This window comes from Malus sylvestris, chromosome 5 (genome assembly GCF_916048215.2).
Source record: "Malus sylvestris chromosome 5, drMalSylv7.2, whole genome shotgun sequence".
NCBI classification, from domain to species: Eukaryota; Viridiplantae; Streptophyta; class Magnoliopsida; order Rosales; family Rosaceae; genus Malus; species Malus sylvestris.
Window position 1 is genome coordinate 44,830,177 of NC_062264.1, and position 16,284 is coordinate 44,846,460.

A 16,284-nucleotide genomic window follows, 5' to 3' on the forward strand; every position below is an offset into this window, starting at 1 on the left:
ATTTTTTTGGAGTACTCATAAATTTTGGAAATTAATATAAGTTCTCACACTAAAAATTGAGTTTCATACATCCGTTAAAGTTGTTGTTTAATCAACCGTTAACTGATGATGTGATGCTTACGTGGATAATGATTAAACGCCACGTGTCAATGGGCCCACGTGGACATTAAAAAATAAAAAAAATTCAAGGCTTCTCCAACCTCACCCCCTCCGTCTCTTCTCCCTTCTCCCACCTCTGCACCCACCCTTCCGCACACCAACCTTCAATTCCTCTTCAATTCTACGCTCTCCCTCTCTCTGTGACCAAAAAATAAATAAAAAATTTAACTCTTTTATTTTTTCTGGGCGTCTCCTACCTCACCCAGCCGCCCCCCGACCCAGCGCGGCTGCTCCCGTGAACTCGCCTCCTCCTTCGGGATCACGTTCTGGTCAAAAAATTTAAGGAACCTAGCCCTCGGAAACCCTCCTTCAGCAAATTCGAAGAACCAAATCCCCGAGGGACCTGATTTCCACCAACAACCGAAAGTGGGTGTGCCCAGGAGCGACGACTGAGGGGATTTGCTAAGGTGGTTGTGCCCAGGAGCAACGACAGTGAATCGGCGGCAGGAAGGTTGAATTGAAAGGTGGGAGTTATCTTAATTATTGTTCGCCATATCACCAGTTTATAAGAAACCTAATTGGACTCAATTAAATTGTATAAGGAAGAAATGCAGTTGCCAATTGTACAAACTGGTGGGAGTTGTAAACGTGCCAAACTGCTTCCTATAATCAAGGAATATGTGGTGATTGTGATCAGGAAACAACTTGCAATCTGAAACTGCAAATAACTGTAAAGAACCAACACTCCACGATAGATGGAAGTTGGCAAAGGTTATACTAATAAAAGGACTCCCTGCTCACAAAGAAAACGTTCTGTAATTAGGGTTCTATCACCATTGGAACATAAGGTCTTGAGTGAGTAGAAGAATTCTTGAGTGTGTTAAGAGTAACCATGGCTGCACCAGGTAAGTCTTTCTTATCTAATTTCAAACTGTGACCTAGTATGCATGCTAATAACTAAGGTTTTTCCAACATTTGGTATCAAAGCTATGTTAGCAAGCCCTAGGTCGGATGAATTAATAAAAAATCCTAATGCTTTAAGAATGTATAAAATTTGTATGGTGATTGCTGCAGTTTATTTTTATCGTGGGCACTATAATTCTTCCACTAATATGTATTTCTCTTCTCTGTGTTTGTGTTGGTTGGTGGAGTTGGGTTTTTTGGATCTTTTGAATTGGAGCTTCAAATTCCATCGTGCATGGGTGGTTCAAGCATGTTGCCCAATTTAAAATTCTCACTCTCTCAATCTGCTGGATGGTGTCTTGGTTTTGTTGATGCTTGGTTGAAGGAACAGATAATCATGCTATTTTAACCATTGGACAAATGTTTATTAAATCTTCACCAAAGTGGGATTTTATGGAAATTTTGGGACAGGAAGCATGGAGTGATTCAATTTCCAAGGCTTTAACTCTTGTTGACGACGAAACCAAGCAAAGATCGCAGGGCCTCAAGAAGATCTTACTGGCCTCGGTCTTGGCCATGGTGGCGGAGACGACGTTTCCGGTAGACATTACGAAGACTTCCATTTTGCTGCGATAATGACTGCTCCAATGATCATGGATTCAATTGGGGGAAATGCCGAAAATGGCAAACTCCTTTCTCGAGGAGGTGCTGGACCATGTTGGACCATGTGTTCTCATTCATATAGACGAACCAGGACCGGAACTTGATTTCGGTAGTGTGTGCAAGTTGTGGTACGAGATCAAACGATGGTGCTGGCGGCGGATTTTCGGCAGAAACTGCTATGCCGTCAGCCCTAAGATAGTGATAAGGCGAATCCTGGACGTTAGATTCATCAGGCTCAAGGGACAGCCTCCATGCGCAGACTTCAATCTGGTTCCCCAAGGTCAGGGTGGTACGTGTACCCTTGGATCGCCGTCACTGCTACCAATTGCAGGTTTCTCTCTCTTGGGTTCGCGGTGCATTCTTCACCATCTCCAATGGTATCTCCAGGTACTTGTATACTATCGTTGAAACACTACTGAGTAAACCCATGCAAACCCTTTTCCCTAATATATAGCATATTTCTTCCAGCCATGAACATGCACTTACATATATGATAATTGAATAGCTGAAATGCAAACTTTTCAACTTGCATCTGCATTAAACGAACCTTTATTGTACTCATGCATGTGTGTGGATTCTCAAAAAGGGAGCCATGTTTATACAATATGTCTGGAAGGGTATTCATGTATTGTTACTTGAAAAGAAAAGTATGTAAAGTTGGTCAGTGCTTGGGTTGGGCATAGTCATTATGCAGTTGGCCTTCATTGTTTTTAATGGAAGCTTGGCAATAAGATTTAAGCAGAAAGACACAAGGATTTTCTACATTCGGATCTTACAAAATGATAAAAACTGGGCACTACTATTTATCTACGTGCAGAAAAAAAAAGGAAGAAAAATTGCAAAATATAGAATTGGTTCGAGTTCGATGTCCGTACAATATTGCAAAGTGATTCTTTATTCTTTTGGATGTATTAGTATGTTGTCATGCTTTGGTTTCAACATGTAGTGCCATATTCTAATGTAAAGTAAATTATGTGGCCAAATTGAAACTACACATATCTTGGAACTACTGGAAGGTTCTCCTACTTACCTTGTTAATGGTTGAGGTTTTATTTCAGTTATTGTGTATATGTACAAATATATGTATGCAATATATAGAGGTCGCACTTGGTGCGATGGCAAGTGCCTTCGCCCATGAGCGGTAGGTCTCGGGTTCGAGACTTGGGAGCAGCCTCTCCATAAATGGAGGTAAGGCTAGCCGACATTCACCTCTCCCAGACCCTGCGTAAAGCGGGAGCCTTGTGCACTGGGTACGACCTTTTTAATATATTGAAATGTTGTGGACTGATGAAAGATTCAGACCGCATGAGCTTGCTATTATAAGCATTCCATTGAAGCTAAACAAAAAGCTTGACAATGGTGGACCACTCTGATCATTGGGAGCTTGGAAACAGAGCTTTAAATTTGTTTCGGTATTTGTATTATGCATAAGTTATTTTGGGCGATGTGATCTTAGGGTGCTTGTACGAGTTGATGTACAAGATTTTCTAAGGTTCATTTCTTTGAAATAATTTATGGCAGATATGCAAAGGGATTAATTTGATTCAATACGTTGATTAAGGATATGATCAGTGATAATTCAATTGGGAGAATGTTAGGACTCTATTGAGTTGTCACTGACCATAATAAGGACAATCAAACGTGGAATTAATTAATTAATGACAAAGACAAGATTTGAGTTGTAACTTGAAATTTTTGTGAAATAGCTATGCAAATAAGGATGCATGATTAAGATTGCATATAATTGATATTTTATGTCTCTTGCCCAAAGGTGTTACATAAGAGCAAGTCCACCCATGGACATTGCTCGGGGGACAGGGGAGAGGAAAGGGCCCGAGGCCCTGTTAACTTGCTCCAGGGTTGAAGGAGCCCGAGCGGAGGTGAGGCCAGAGCTCCGGGCCTATGAAGAGTTGACAGCCCGAGAGCCCGAGTGGGTGTGACGCCAGCGCTGGCGTCAACTTGGCGTCTGACCCTTTTTTTATTTTTTTCTATCAGGCGCGTGCACCCCACTCGCACGTGGGGGCGCATCGCCCGACCATTTTTCAGAAAAGTCAGCCGACTTTTTAGACATAAAAGTTACTGTTGGGAAGCCACGTGGCTTCCCACGTTCCATTCGATCTCAACGGCTCTTTAATTTGGACCGTTGGATCTCAACGGTAAAAAAAATAAAAAAATCTTATTTAATATCAACCGTTCGATCTGAGATCAACGATTGATATTAATATGCTTTATAAATAAAAAAATAGTTTTAAAATTAAGAAAAGTTACCGTTGTGACACGTGGCACAATCTGGAGTGTTGGAATTCAAATTTTTTTTAAAAATCCAACGGCATAGATTAATTATTTGAATAAAAAAAATTTTAAAATTGTAAAAAATCCGAAAAAAAAAATGTTTCTACTTTTTTATAAATACCTTCTCATTATCATCTACTTTACACCACAATTTCATGTTTTCTCAACTACTTTCAATCACATTCCTATCTTTCTCTCAACGAGAACGATTTAAAATCTAATCGAAATCTATCCTCAAAGATTCTGAAAAGATAACAACACGTGGCACGATGACATTGGATAAAAATCTTATCGAAAGCTATGACCAATAATAGTCGTTTTGGGTAAATGACATGTGGCGCAACGAGAACGATTTAAAATATCTTATCCGAAATTACAAATAAATTTATTTAGTATTATTTTGTAAAAAAAAAATTAATAATATTTTATTGCCTATTGCCAGGGCTATTCAAGTGCAATGGTGGAGATGCAAAAGCCAGTTACTGTTCATTAGGGCAGTTACTGTTCACATGGTGGATTGAATAGTGGATTGCCTGGGGGAGGGCTCCAAGGGTGGAGTTGCTCTAAAATGACATGTCATGGTTATTCATTGAATAACTAGTTTATCTGCATAGGGCAAAATTGAGGCTTTGTTGGAAGCATTAGGCAAACTCATTGGAGTTTGATAAGTGATCGAATATGAATGTATCATATTTTTATGTTGTTTCATGTGGGAGGAATGCATGAATGGTTTGAGATGTTTTTAGAGTATAACATTTTTAAGATAATTAAGTTGACTGATTTCTTGTCCAAAGACTTGAAATATCAGTTGTTTTCTTAATCTTTTACATAGTTGTTATACAATAAGGTTACATAATCGATTATCAAATAGTGGTTGTTTATGTTTCTTGCTCAAAGGTGTAACATAAACATGCATGAATTATGGACATGAAAGATTTGTCTGTGAAGAAGAAGTGAGAAAAGGGTTGATAATGATTGAACTCATTGATACAATATCAATGGTTGCTGATCCACTCACGAAACCATTGCCTCTAGAGTGTTCAAAGAACATGTCATAAGGATGGGGCTCGAATCCTTGTTGTCCACTGAAATGTGAGAGTAAGAAATGTGCGTTTACATGTATATATGTTTGTATGCTTATATGTGTATATATGTATGCATGTCATTTCGATTAAGTTCTAGTTCCTATAATCTGTCAATTTAAGTGGGACCTATTGGATTGTATACATCATTTAATCTTAGTGATTAATCATATCGCAAAACTTATGTCAGTACTATTTGATGATGTGAGCAATTGATGGGTTGAAATTCAGTAATTGAGACGTGGTTGTCCAAAGACAATCAATAAGGAGAACTGGATCGACATACAGGAATGAAAGGATGATAAATCCATTAAAGTTTAACATGACATCATACAGATTAGTTTTGAATGTTTGTAATTTCAGAGTGCATGTGCCAATCAGCTGCATATGATTTTCTGGAGTTCAATGTTTGAACTGATCCTGGTAGATGTGAGGATGCTGGTAGCGTCTCAATGTGATCACTAAGGAATCAGTGTTGAATCGGCATATTATTTCAATATAATGATTAGTTTACGTCAAAGTGGGAGAATGTAAGAAACCTAATTGGACTAAACTAAATTGTATAAGGAAGAAATGCAGTTGCCAATTTTACAAACTGGTGGGAGTTGTAAACGTGCAAACTGCTTCCTATAATCAAGGAATCTGTGGTGATTGTGATCAGGAAACAACTTGCAATCTGCAACTGCAAATAACTGTAAAGAACCAACACTCCATGATAGATGGAAGTTGGCAAAGGTTATACTTATAAAAGGACTCTCTGCTCACAAAGAAAACGTTCTGTAATTAGGGTTCTTTCACCATTGGAACATAAGGTCTTGAGTGAGTAGAAGAATTCTTGAATGTGTTAACGGTAACCATGACTGCACTAGGTAAGTCTTTCTTATCTAATTTCAAATCGTGACCTAGTATGCATGCTAATAACTAAGTTTTTTCCAACACAGTTAACTGCTGATTTAACAGCAATATTAACGGATGTATGAAACTGTTCCAAAATTATGACTTCAGGTACCATTCTGGGATGAAAAAAACTTCATGTACCAAATGTTGAAAATCAAGAAACTTAAGAGTAGTAAATTAAGATTAACCTTTGTTAAAAATTATAATCCTCTTATCTGTACGGTGATTTATACAAAACACTGTACAAATGGTGATTTTTACATAAAACTATATTATAGTGATTTCTACATAAAATTATATCAAAAATATTTGAGATGGTAGTCAAATCTTATGCATAAAACTCTCTTATGATAGTGCAAAAGTTTTTACTGATTAGAAATAGTTCAAAATTGTTTGAGTGCGCGGTATCGGACTCGAATTTTTTAAACTCACTCTAGCTCATATCTCATAAGAATCAAGCCAAGCCTACTTGCAAGCTCGAAAAAATTAATCAAGCCAAATTTAAACACAATAGTATTCGGTTCGGCTTGACTAGTTTCCAATCCTACATTTATTTATTTGTTGATATTTGCTCTTTACTTCTTTTCTATAAAATTGTTTCTTGCAAAAGAAAAGCGTATAATGTTGACCCAGAAATAGAATTATAATGGTCTAGCATAACTCTTGTATATTATTATATGGTTTTTCAAACTAAATAAGGGCTCGTTATGTGCTTTTTGTAGAAGCATTTTAAGTGTTTTTTTAATATTTACTTGCATTTTTACAGATCATTGATACCAAAGCACTCTTATTAAAAGCACTTTCAATTATTCAAACACTTTTAAATGAACCCTAAAATACAGAAAAAAATAAAAACAAAACTGCGTAATAGGATGAGCTTTTCGGTTAACATGTACATAATTTAGTCTATCCACTTTGGTATTCTAATGGCGGCACTAACATAATTTAGTCTATCCACTTTGGTAATGTAAAGAAGCGGTAAACCACGAATTTAAACTTTGGCAGAAGAAAGCAAAAGAGTTAAATAAATTATTACTGGATGGTTCAATGAACCCAAAAATATCAGATTTTGGCATAGCAAGAATGTTCGGGGATAACCAAATTGAAGCAAACACGAACAAAGTTGTTGGCACCTAGTAATTGTCTCCTCTCCCTATAAAAAAAAAAATTTAAGTAGAACTGATAATTTTTTATTTATTTTTTGATATTGTGTGATTGCAGCGGTTACATGTCACCAGAGTATGCTATGGATGGGTTGTATTCCACAAAATCCGATGTGTTTAGCTTTGGATGCTTGGCACTAGAGATCATTAGTGGAAGGAAGAACAACTTCCAATTCGAAAAGTCATCTCTGAATTTGCCTTTGGGGAGAATCGAATCTAAACCTCTCACTTACCAGTGAAGAAGAATATCACTAGACTATAGTACTAAGTGGCGGGATGATGCATTAGGATTGAGTTAGTATAAATACTAAACATAAGTCCCTGCACATACCACTAAATAACAACCCAAAAGAATTCCCCAGAGGTTTGAGTTATACAATGGTGGTGAGTGTGTAGGCGGCCTTGCTTGTGTTCTTAGTGTGCTCGTGTGCTTGCTGCAATTCGTGGCTTGTTGTGCTATTGAGAATGGCTTCTCAAGGTTAGTGTTTTCATGGCGTTTTGATTCACATGAACATATTAGGTTTAACAGAGTATGCCACTGAGCTGCCAACAATGTCGGTGGTTGTTTTCATGCTAGGTAATGAAGCAGCAGCAGCTCCGTCACCAAAACAACCAGCATTTTTATTGGAGTTATATATAACAATGGAGACCCATCACCACAGTACTGAAGGATAAAATTTTGTAAATGATGTGACATGTAGTAGCGTAGAACCTCGCTAAAACTCTTAAGATATTCCGAAATGTTGTATGTTAAGCAACTATTGGTAGCTTGTAAAAGGTTATTAACCACAAAAAATTTGCCTCAAATAAGTAGGTTCCAATTTTCTTTCTAGTGCATTGACATGCAGGGCGTGTCAGAATTATTGGTCTCGATTACGACGTAATTGAAGAGAAATTATACTGGTCTAGTTAGCTAATTCTGTAAATTATGTGACAGATATTATGGTGGGGCCTTAGCTAACAGAAAACTTGGCGAGAAATTGAGCACAGTGACGTTATAGAATTCATACAACTGACTTTACTTAATAAGATAAGACTTTATTGTTGTTGTTGTTTGTACTATGGTGGATGCTTGATTGCTAACAGCCTTGGATTTGAAATGTAAATCCGTCCACTACATATGACACATTCACATTTATTAGAGTTTATTAAGAATGAGAGATTTGTGTTAGTCAAACTTCATGTACAGGAGAGAAGATGTTGATTTGTGATGCTTTGCTTGCCAAATAAATAAAAGGAAAATTAATGAAAATGACTTAAAAACTTTAAATTTTAACAAAAATGACAAAAAGATGTTGTAAGTGAATAGTACGAGGAGTGACTTTTTAGAGTAAAAATGTCAATTTTCGTTAAAGTAAATAGTACCAAAAGTGTTTCTTTAAAACTCCCATAAATAAATTCCAAGACTTTTCAAATTGGTTTACCTTTATTTCATTTTATTACAGATCGCTTTTACCATAATGTCCATACTAATCACACCTAGCATTTTACTATCTACTAGCACATTACGGGGTGTTGAATTTTATGACAAAAATGAAAGTTAAAATCATTTATTATATATTGTAATTTATTTATCAATTTTCCGACATATATTTTTGCATTGGGATACTTTGGATGCGGTCCCTAGCTATCAATATCCTTTAATTGAAACCTTGTTAGTTTTTAGTTTTTTATTGAGGTCCCTGATATTAATGTAATAATGTAAGTTACTATATTTTTTTAATTAAAAATTAAAAATTGAAATTTGTAATTGTTTATATTAATGAGATTTTAAATAAAACCCATAATTATGGGATTAAAAATAATAAAATATAAATTATTCTCTCTATTATATTGTGTGTGTGTGTGTGTATACATATATGTATGGGTACATTAACCAAAATTAACAAAAAAAGTTATTGTACCAAAACATGGATACATTCTCAAATCAACGAAAAAAATTGTACCCATATAAGTTTAAACATGGATTAAAAAATTTGAATGGATTTTATATTAAAAAAGGGTACATTTTACATATAACAAATTGATATATTTAAGAATGGGTACATTTAAGATTAAAAAAATTGAAAAATTATATGAATGGGTACATTTAAGATTAAAAAATTGAGAATCTTTTTATATATAAAAAAAACTAATAGGTACAAACTTAATTTAATTTAATTTTTTATTATTTTGGAAATGTTTGAATTGAAAATTAATTAGAAGTTTAATAGAGGTGTGAATATTAAGCCCTAAATTAATTACTAATTTTTATATTAAAAAAATTATATAATAAACATGTAAATTCATTATCACATTAATGCTAGGGACTTGAATCAAAATTTGAGAACTAATAAGGTGTTAGTTAATGAACAGTAAAAACTAGGTACCGGATACTAATTTTTCCTTTTGCATTCTTCAACAGCGTGAACATCTCTCTCCCTGGCCACTACGGGTCGTACTTGGCCCCATTCGGAGCCAATTTGTCTTATCAATCTACTGAATACAACTGGTGTGGTCAGAATTGATGAAGTGGAACTTTCTAGCTAGGATCAATTTGAGGGAATTGTTATGTCTCGTTCACGTTGCATCAACGACTGGAAATCGAGGGTGCGTTCACCGTTGCATCAACGACTGGAAGTCGCCCGTATGCCCTTAGAGTTACTGAAACTCAATCCAAGAAAACAAAATCCAACCTTTCCGGCTTTTTGTTTCTGCATGTCAAAAGAAGCAGCCATTTTAGCACATAAACTCCTCCATGAGAAAGCTAACAATGAATTCTACTGAATACTTTTTTGTCAGTACTGTATTGCTCCTCTTCCTTGTGATTCTTCCCTCTTCCATTTCGGTTACCCTAGACGCCATTACACCAAACCAACCCCTAAAAGAGGACGACGTTCTTCTCTCCACCACTAAATTCTTTGCACTAGGGTTTTTTAAGCCAGGCAATTCTCGTAACCGTTACATCGGAGTTTGGTACAACAAAATTCCAATCAAAACCATTGTCTGGATTGCAAACAGAGAAAACCCCATAGTTCCTACTGCTGGAACTGGACTTCTAGCCATTCATGCAGATCATGGTGGCCTTGTTTTGTATGGGGAGGACCAAAATACCCCTTTCTGGTCCACTAATCTCACCGTCTCTTCTCCAAACAATTCCGTGATAGCCAAGCTTTTGGATACGGGAAATCTTGTTGTAGTTGAAATTAATGGCGGTAGTAGTGAAAAGGTGTTGTGGCAAGGTTTTGATTATCCCACAAATACGATGCTTCCTTTTATGAAACTTGGGCTGGACAGGCGATCCGGTTGAACTGGTTCCTCACATCTTGGAAGTCCCAAGATGACCCGGGAATGGGCAACTGTTCGTACCGGATGGTGCCAAGTGAGAGTCCACAGGCGTTCTTATACATGGGTCAGACTCGATTGTATCGGACTGGACCTTGGACCGGTGAAAGATGGTCCGGGGTACCTGAAATGGTAAAACTATTCTTCAGCAACGTTACTTTTGTGAACAATCAAGATGAGGTATCCCTCATGGAAGTAGTTGCTGAATCAACCTTCGTAAAATTGGCGATTGATGAATCAGGAAACTTTGAACGGTCCGCATGGGACGCTGAAGTGCATAAATGGGTCCGGCGTTGGTCGCCGGATTGGCTGTGTGATTCTTACGGGGTGTGTGGTCCAAATAGTATTTGTTACCCAAACTTTGCGGATAAATTTGAGTGCAAATGCCTACCTGGATTCGAACCCAAGTTGCAACATGAGTGGTATTTGAGAGATTGGTCAAGCGGGTGCGTGAGGCAAAAAGGATCATCCGTTTGCCAAAACGGGGAAGGGTTCGTGAAGTTGGAACGTGTGAAGGTGCCGGACACTTCTACGGCACGTGTGAACATGAGTAGGAGTCGGGAAGCATGTAAAGAAGAATGCCTGAGAAATTGTTCTTGCACGGCATACGCAAATGCAGATGAAAGGCAGGGAGGGAGTGGCTGTATAACATGGCATGGGGACTTGATTGACACAAGGACTTTTTTGGATACAGGTCAAGATTTATTTGTGCGAGTTGATGCAAATGTTTCGGGTATATTTCCATTATCAATTTATCTTCTTTCTTCTCTTTTCCTTATCAATAATTCCCCTCATAACACTGAGGTTCCATGAAAAAAAAAAATCTTCTTTCTTTATTTCATTAAAAAATTTGAGGAATTATTATTTAGTTTGGTAGTTGTACATTTGTTGTCATTCTAAAAAAATCATTTGACACTGGTCTCTTGCCAAATAATAAAAGTGAAATTATTGTGTAAGATGACTTTTTTAGAGGACTAATTTTTTTATAAAAAATTCTGAAATTTCTATAAATTAATACTAAAAATTTAGTTCTCATGTTCATTGGAGCTTTTTACAAGGTTTTTTTTTCCCGAATTTTTACAAGGTTTTTTAAACATGGAAATAAATGCTTGTATATCTGCAGCTCAATACGCAAAGAAGTCAAACAGTTCTTTTGGCAAGAAGAGGAAGCTGGAAGTTTCAGTAGCATGTGGTCTATTGTTCTTCCTCTTGTTTTCCCTTGCATGTTGGTTGGTAAAGAGGAAGAGAAAAGGTAAACAAATTTCCTTTTACTAGGTTGCCCTCTAATCATTCACAATTATGTAACTGGATATTGGTTTTAATTAATTAATAACACAATATTATCTGTTTATGTACTTTTATCACAGGTCAGAGAAGTCATGATAAATTTTTCAATGTGACCATAGCATCAACCTCCGGGGAAGATTCTTCTGCTAGAACAAATATTGATGAAAGTGGAATAAACTCTGAATTACCATTCTTTGAACTAAGTACCATAGTTAAGGCCACAAATAATTTCACTTCCAACAACAAGCTTGGAACAGGTGGTTTCGGCTCCGTTTATAAGGTACGTTGTTGCCCTCAAATAATGTCTCAAATCATAAATCAAACTTTGAATAGACATTTTTTAGCCATCTGCACTCCAAATCAATTATTTTTTCCTCTACTGCTTACAAGCTATGCTAACATTTAGCTCACAGGCTATTGACACTTGCAAATAATAGGATTACAAGACCATTACAGTTTAACAAAAATCAAGAGACCCGTCCAATAAAGACTGGAAAGGCTGACTCAAAAATATATTTCATTAAAATTCAAACCCAATCAATAATCGATAAGTGATGGGAACTATCTTGTTTCGACTTTTCACAATTATCCCACACGGTGATGTGGATTTTGAAACTGTATAAAACACGTAGAAAGTTTTAAATCTATATATGATAAGCCATACTACTTATATATATATATGTGTGTGTGTGTGTGTGTGTGGAAATCTATTCACAAACCTATTGTTAAGCCATACTACTTATATACAAGTGATGGTTGCATGGTATTAATCTTCTACACAGAAAAAGCAAGTGTTTCCCACCCTAGGAAATTGTTAAGCACCTATCAAACTAATTGATTGGAAACAGTATGGTGCTTCCCAATCTAAAAAGTCAATGACACTAAAGCAGCAGATTAGTGAATAGATTAGCGAATAGTTAATTATGATTTGTTTTGGGTCCAAAGAAACCTTGTTAGGTGATGGTGAATCAATATGAAAGTAAACAATGCCGATTTCAAAATGGAAACTGAAGAGCTATTCGTTGAATGAAGTAACGATTAAATCTGTTAAATTACAGCAGGAGAAGTCTAATATATACAGAAAGCCGCATAAGTAAACATATACCAACCAAAAAGTGGGCTAATCCAACCAATCTCACCAATGGACATTGTCACCCGAGCAATTGTCGGACTACATCTTAGACGAAACAAAAAAATGCTGAGGAAAATGATCATTACCCAAAATTCCATTCGGAACAAATATTTGGACCAATAACGAAGAATTCTAGAAAAACATGAAAAACTTAATAAAACCCAATTTAAACGAAGAACTCCATCTGAAGCAGATTTTCACATGCAATAGTTGTAGAAGATGCCTAAGATGATAAGGAGTCATTTGAGACCATCAACTCAACCCCATTCGAACGCAATCACAAAATCAAAAAGGACAAAATGGGCAAACAAAAACAATGAGAAAGCACCTACCTTGAGCTTGAAAGAGAGAGGAAGAAGAACGACGGTGCCCTTCTTCAGCAGAATTTTGCCGATATTGTTTCCGGCCGTTGCCGCCAGCGCTAGGAAGATCGACTCTCACATCCCAAGAACCCTAATTATAAACTCCCAATCAAACGCAAAAAGGATAGAGGAAGCCCAAATAAAGGGAAATTCGAGAAATTCAACATACGTAAGACGCTTTCTGACATCAAGAGATACGGGAATCGGAGAGAAAAGAAGAGCAGAGGAAGATGAAACATTGTGGGTTTTCCAGTAGAGAAGGAGCGAGAGGAGGGATGAGAGATGACAGGAGAGCGCACGCGTAGGAGAGAAAGAGGAAGAGAGGTGAGAGGAGAGCGCGTCTAAACCGATTCCCAATCCGTACCAAACCCTCTGGAGAAAATTGTGGGCATTTTGGTCAACAAACAAAATAGTGGCAGAGTTGTAAATACAACAAAATAGTGCAATTGAAAACCTTACTTTAGATTAAAGTAATAATTCAAAATACTGCAATCTTTTGTTATTTCAATCGCATTTCTCCTTCACTTAAAGTAGTCAAAGCATTTTTATGCATATGCATTGAGTTTTACTCCTTTGTTAATGTATAAATGCAATTTCAAGGGGAGGATATATATATATAGAGCTACGATTATGTTGATAATTTTCCTGAAAGGTAAGTGCACTATAAGTTGAATTTGGATTATAAATTCAGGGTGTGCTTGATAATGGAAAGGACATAGCAGTGAAAAGACTAGCCAAGAATTCTGGCCAAGGAATTGGAGAGTTTAAGAATGAAGTTGTGCTGCTTTCAAAGCTCCAACACAGGAACCTTGTAAGGATCATGGGTTGATGCGTTCAAGATGAAGAGAAGATGCTGATCTATGAATACTTGCCAAACAAAAGTCTTGACTTTTTCATTTTCGGTATGTCTTTCATTCACTTTTGTTATTCTTTTTATACAAGCAATATTGTGGAGGGGAAATCAAGCTCAGGACCTCAGGTGTAGGATTGAATGCTCTTAACTCAACTTAGTTACAACTGCCTTTCTTTTAACTTGTGTATCTAAAATTGTCGGTTAGAAACCTTGAACCAAGCAAGAATACAATCTAATTTACTTTGATTATTTTTTTTCCCATACAAAGCAAAAGAGGCGTTCTTGGATTGGACAAGATGCTTTGAGATAATCTGTGGGATTGCTAGAGGGATCTTATATCTTCATCAGGATTCGAGATTAAGAATCATCCATAGAGATCTAAAGGCCAACAATGTTCTGTTGGATTCTGCTATGAACCCCAAGATTTCAGATTTTGGTATGGCTAGGATATTTGGAGCTGAACAAATTGAAGCAAATACAAACCGTGTGGTTGGGACATAGTAAGTTTCATTCAAAACTGAAAGTACACTTGTTTTTAAAAGTTTCATCCCTACAAGTACAATTAACTTTTGTTGAATAATACAGAAAGAAGCTGTGATAATTAAGCAATTTTATTTTGTTGTTTCAGTGGTTATATGTCACCAGAGTACGCAATGGAAGGATTTTTTTCAGTAAAGTCTGACGTATATAGCTTCGGCGTTTTACTACTAGAAATTGTTACTGGCAAAAAGAACACCGGCTACTACCAAGATAGTCCTTACTCAAATATAATTGGACATGTAAGCATAACATTAAGACATTACCAAACTTCTCTCCATCTGCTTTTATAACTTGATGATTAATTTGTAAATGGTTTTTAGGTTTGGGACTTGTGGAAGGAAAATAAAGCCTTGGAAATCATTGATTCATCTCTAGGAGAATCATACCCTGTCAACGAAGTTCTAAGATGTATTCACATTGCCCTCTTGTGCGTGCAAGAGCAAGCGAAGGATCGTCCACTCATGTCAGCAGTGGTTTCCATGTTGGGTAATGATGCAGCAATTCCTTCACCAAAGCAACCTGGATTTTTGTTGAAGAGAGGTTATCATACTAGTGGAGACCTATCAACCAATACTGATGGAGCTTGCTCTGTAAATGACATGACCTATACAGAAGCAGAAGGTCGCTAAGGGGAGAACCAGACTTATAATCAGACAGACTATATTATTCAATTGAGAATCACATGATGAGTGAGATAAGAAGAGAGGATATACCCCGATTTCACTCAATAATTTGCCTTATAACCAGGGATCTAAGTTCTATATTAATTTGCAACACTCATCATTTGTCATGTTGTAAATACACGTTATAAAATATATGCCCTATACTTGGGGATCTAAGTTCTACATCAGCTATACTCATCATTTGTCTTGTTGTAAATACAAGCTATAAATTATTTGCAACATTCAGCATCAGTCTGACCAAGCTTGTGAAATCATGTCCCTAGATTTCATTGTTATAATCTACGTATTTGTAGTATTGAGATTTTATATTATTTTTTGAGAATTTATATTAATTTATTTGAATTTAGATTTCAATTAAACTAGTTACGAAGAGTGAAGTTTGGGAAATTATTATTTACTCGTTGACCTTTTGAGGTCACAAGTAACGTTTTCGAATATAGCTCAATCCTACGAACGCATAGGCGAAAGCCGTTTGCGAGTCCGGATTATAACGGTATAATTACAGACGTTTGAAGTTGTGATACTATAAATTTTAGAAATTGATTATCTCCCACTTTGTGGGTAAGGGCCCAGATCGATATGGGCTTAAGTGGACCATCAAAATTGAAAAGAAAAAAAAAAAAAAAAATAAAGTGGGGGGGGGGGGGAAGCAACCAATCAGGAAAAGGAGGAAACAAAAGGAGAAAGAAAAAGGAAAAAGGAAGGAGGGAAAAATACCCCTTTCCCGTCGACCCACCTAACTAGCTTTGACCCGGTTCTAATTCCGGCGGTTTTCGTTATTTTTTCGGTTGAACCACCACTAACCAACACCTACAACCTCTTCTACAACATCTCCTCTACCATTCCTACCCAAAATCATAGGAAATTTAGTTGTAGTTTGGTGAAAAACACACCATGGGTGCCGCGGGAAACCTCGTCGTGATTCATCATTTGTGAAACGATTTCATTCTGTTACCACCACCATTAGACTCTCCTTGAACCCAGGAATAAAGCCCAAACAACCT

At 36.6% G+C, this 16,284-nt stretch overlaps 3 protein-coding genes and 2 long non-coding RNA genes across 5 annotated transcripts; 4 read left to right on the forward strand and 1 right to left on the reverse strand.

Moving 5' to 3' along the window:
• Positions 1-671: 671 nt before the first annotated feature.
• LOC126624367 (uncharacterized) lies at positions 672-5,977 on the forward strand. Its single transcript, XR_007624079.1, has 2 exons — positions 672-870; positions 5,775-5,977. It is a non-coding gene; the product is annotated as an uncharacterized LOC126624367 (long non-coding RNA).
• Positions 5,978-9,534: 3,557 nt separating this feature from the next.
• Positions 9,535-10,487, forward strand: LOC126624349 (S-locus-specific glycoprotein S13-like). Its single transcript, XM_050293417.1, has one exon. It carries the CDS (start codon positions 9,837-9,839, stop codon positions 10,386-10,388), a length of 552 nt encoding a protein of 183 aa, XP_050149374.1. The 5' UTR covers positions 9,535-9,836; the 3' UTR covers positions 10,389-10,487.
• Positions 10,430-12,615, forward strand: LOC126622958 (G-type lectin S-receptor-like serine/threonine-protein kinase At1g11410). The gene is made up of 4 exons (XM_050291621.1): positions 10,430-11,156; positions 11,547-11,675; positions 11,791-11,990; positions 12,559-12,615. The coding sequence occupies exons 1-4, from the start codon at positions 10,430-10,432 to the stop codon at positions 12,613-12,615; spliced, it is 1,113 nt and encodes a 370-aa protein (XP_050147578.1).
• Positions 12,616-12,703: 88 nt separating this feature from the next.
• Positions 12,704-13,888, reverse strand: LOC126624372 (uncharacterized). Its single transcript, XR_007624083.1, has 2 exons — positions 13,175-13,888; positions 12,704-13,065 (listed from the first exon to the last, which is right to left on the reverse strand). It is a non-coding gene; the product is annotated as an uncharacterized LOC126624372 (long non-coding RNA).
• Positions 13,889-13,896: 8 nt separating this feature from the next.
• Positions 13,897-15,591, forward strand: LOC126624357 (G-type lectin S-receptor-like serine/threonine-protein kinase At1g11410). Its single transcript, XM_050293425.1, has 4 exons — positions 13,897-14,106; positions 14,326-14,557; positions 14,686-14,836; positions 14,918-15,591. The coding sequence occupies exons 1-4, from the start codon at positions 14,055-14,057 to the stop codon at positions 15,224-15,226; spliced, it is 744 nt and encodes a 247-aa protein (XP_050149382.1). The 5' UTR covers positions 13,897-14,054; the 3' UTR covers positions 15,227-15,591.
• The last annotated feature ends 693 nt before the right edge of the window (positions 15,592-16,284 follow it).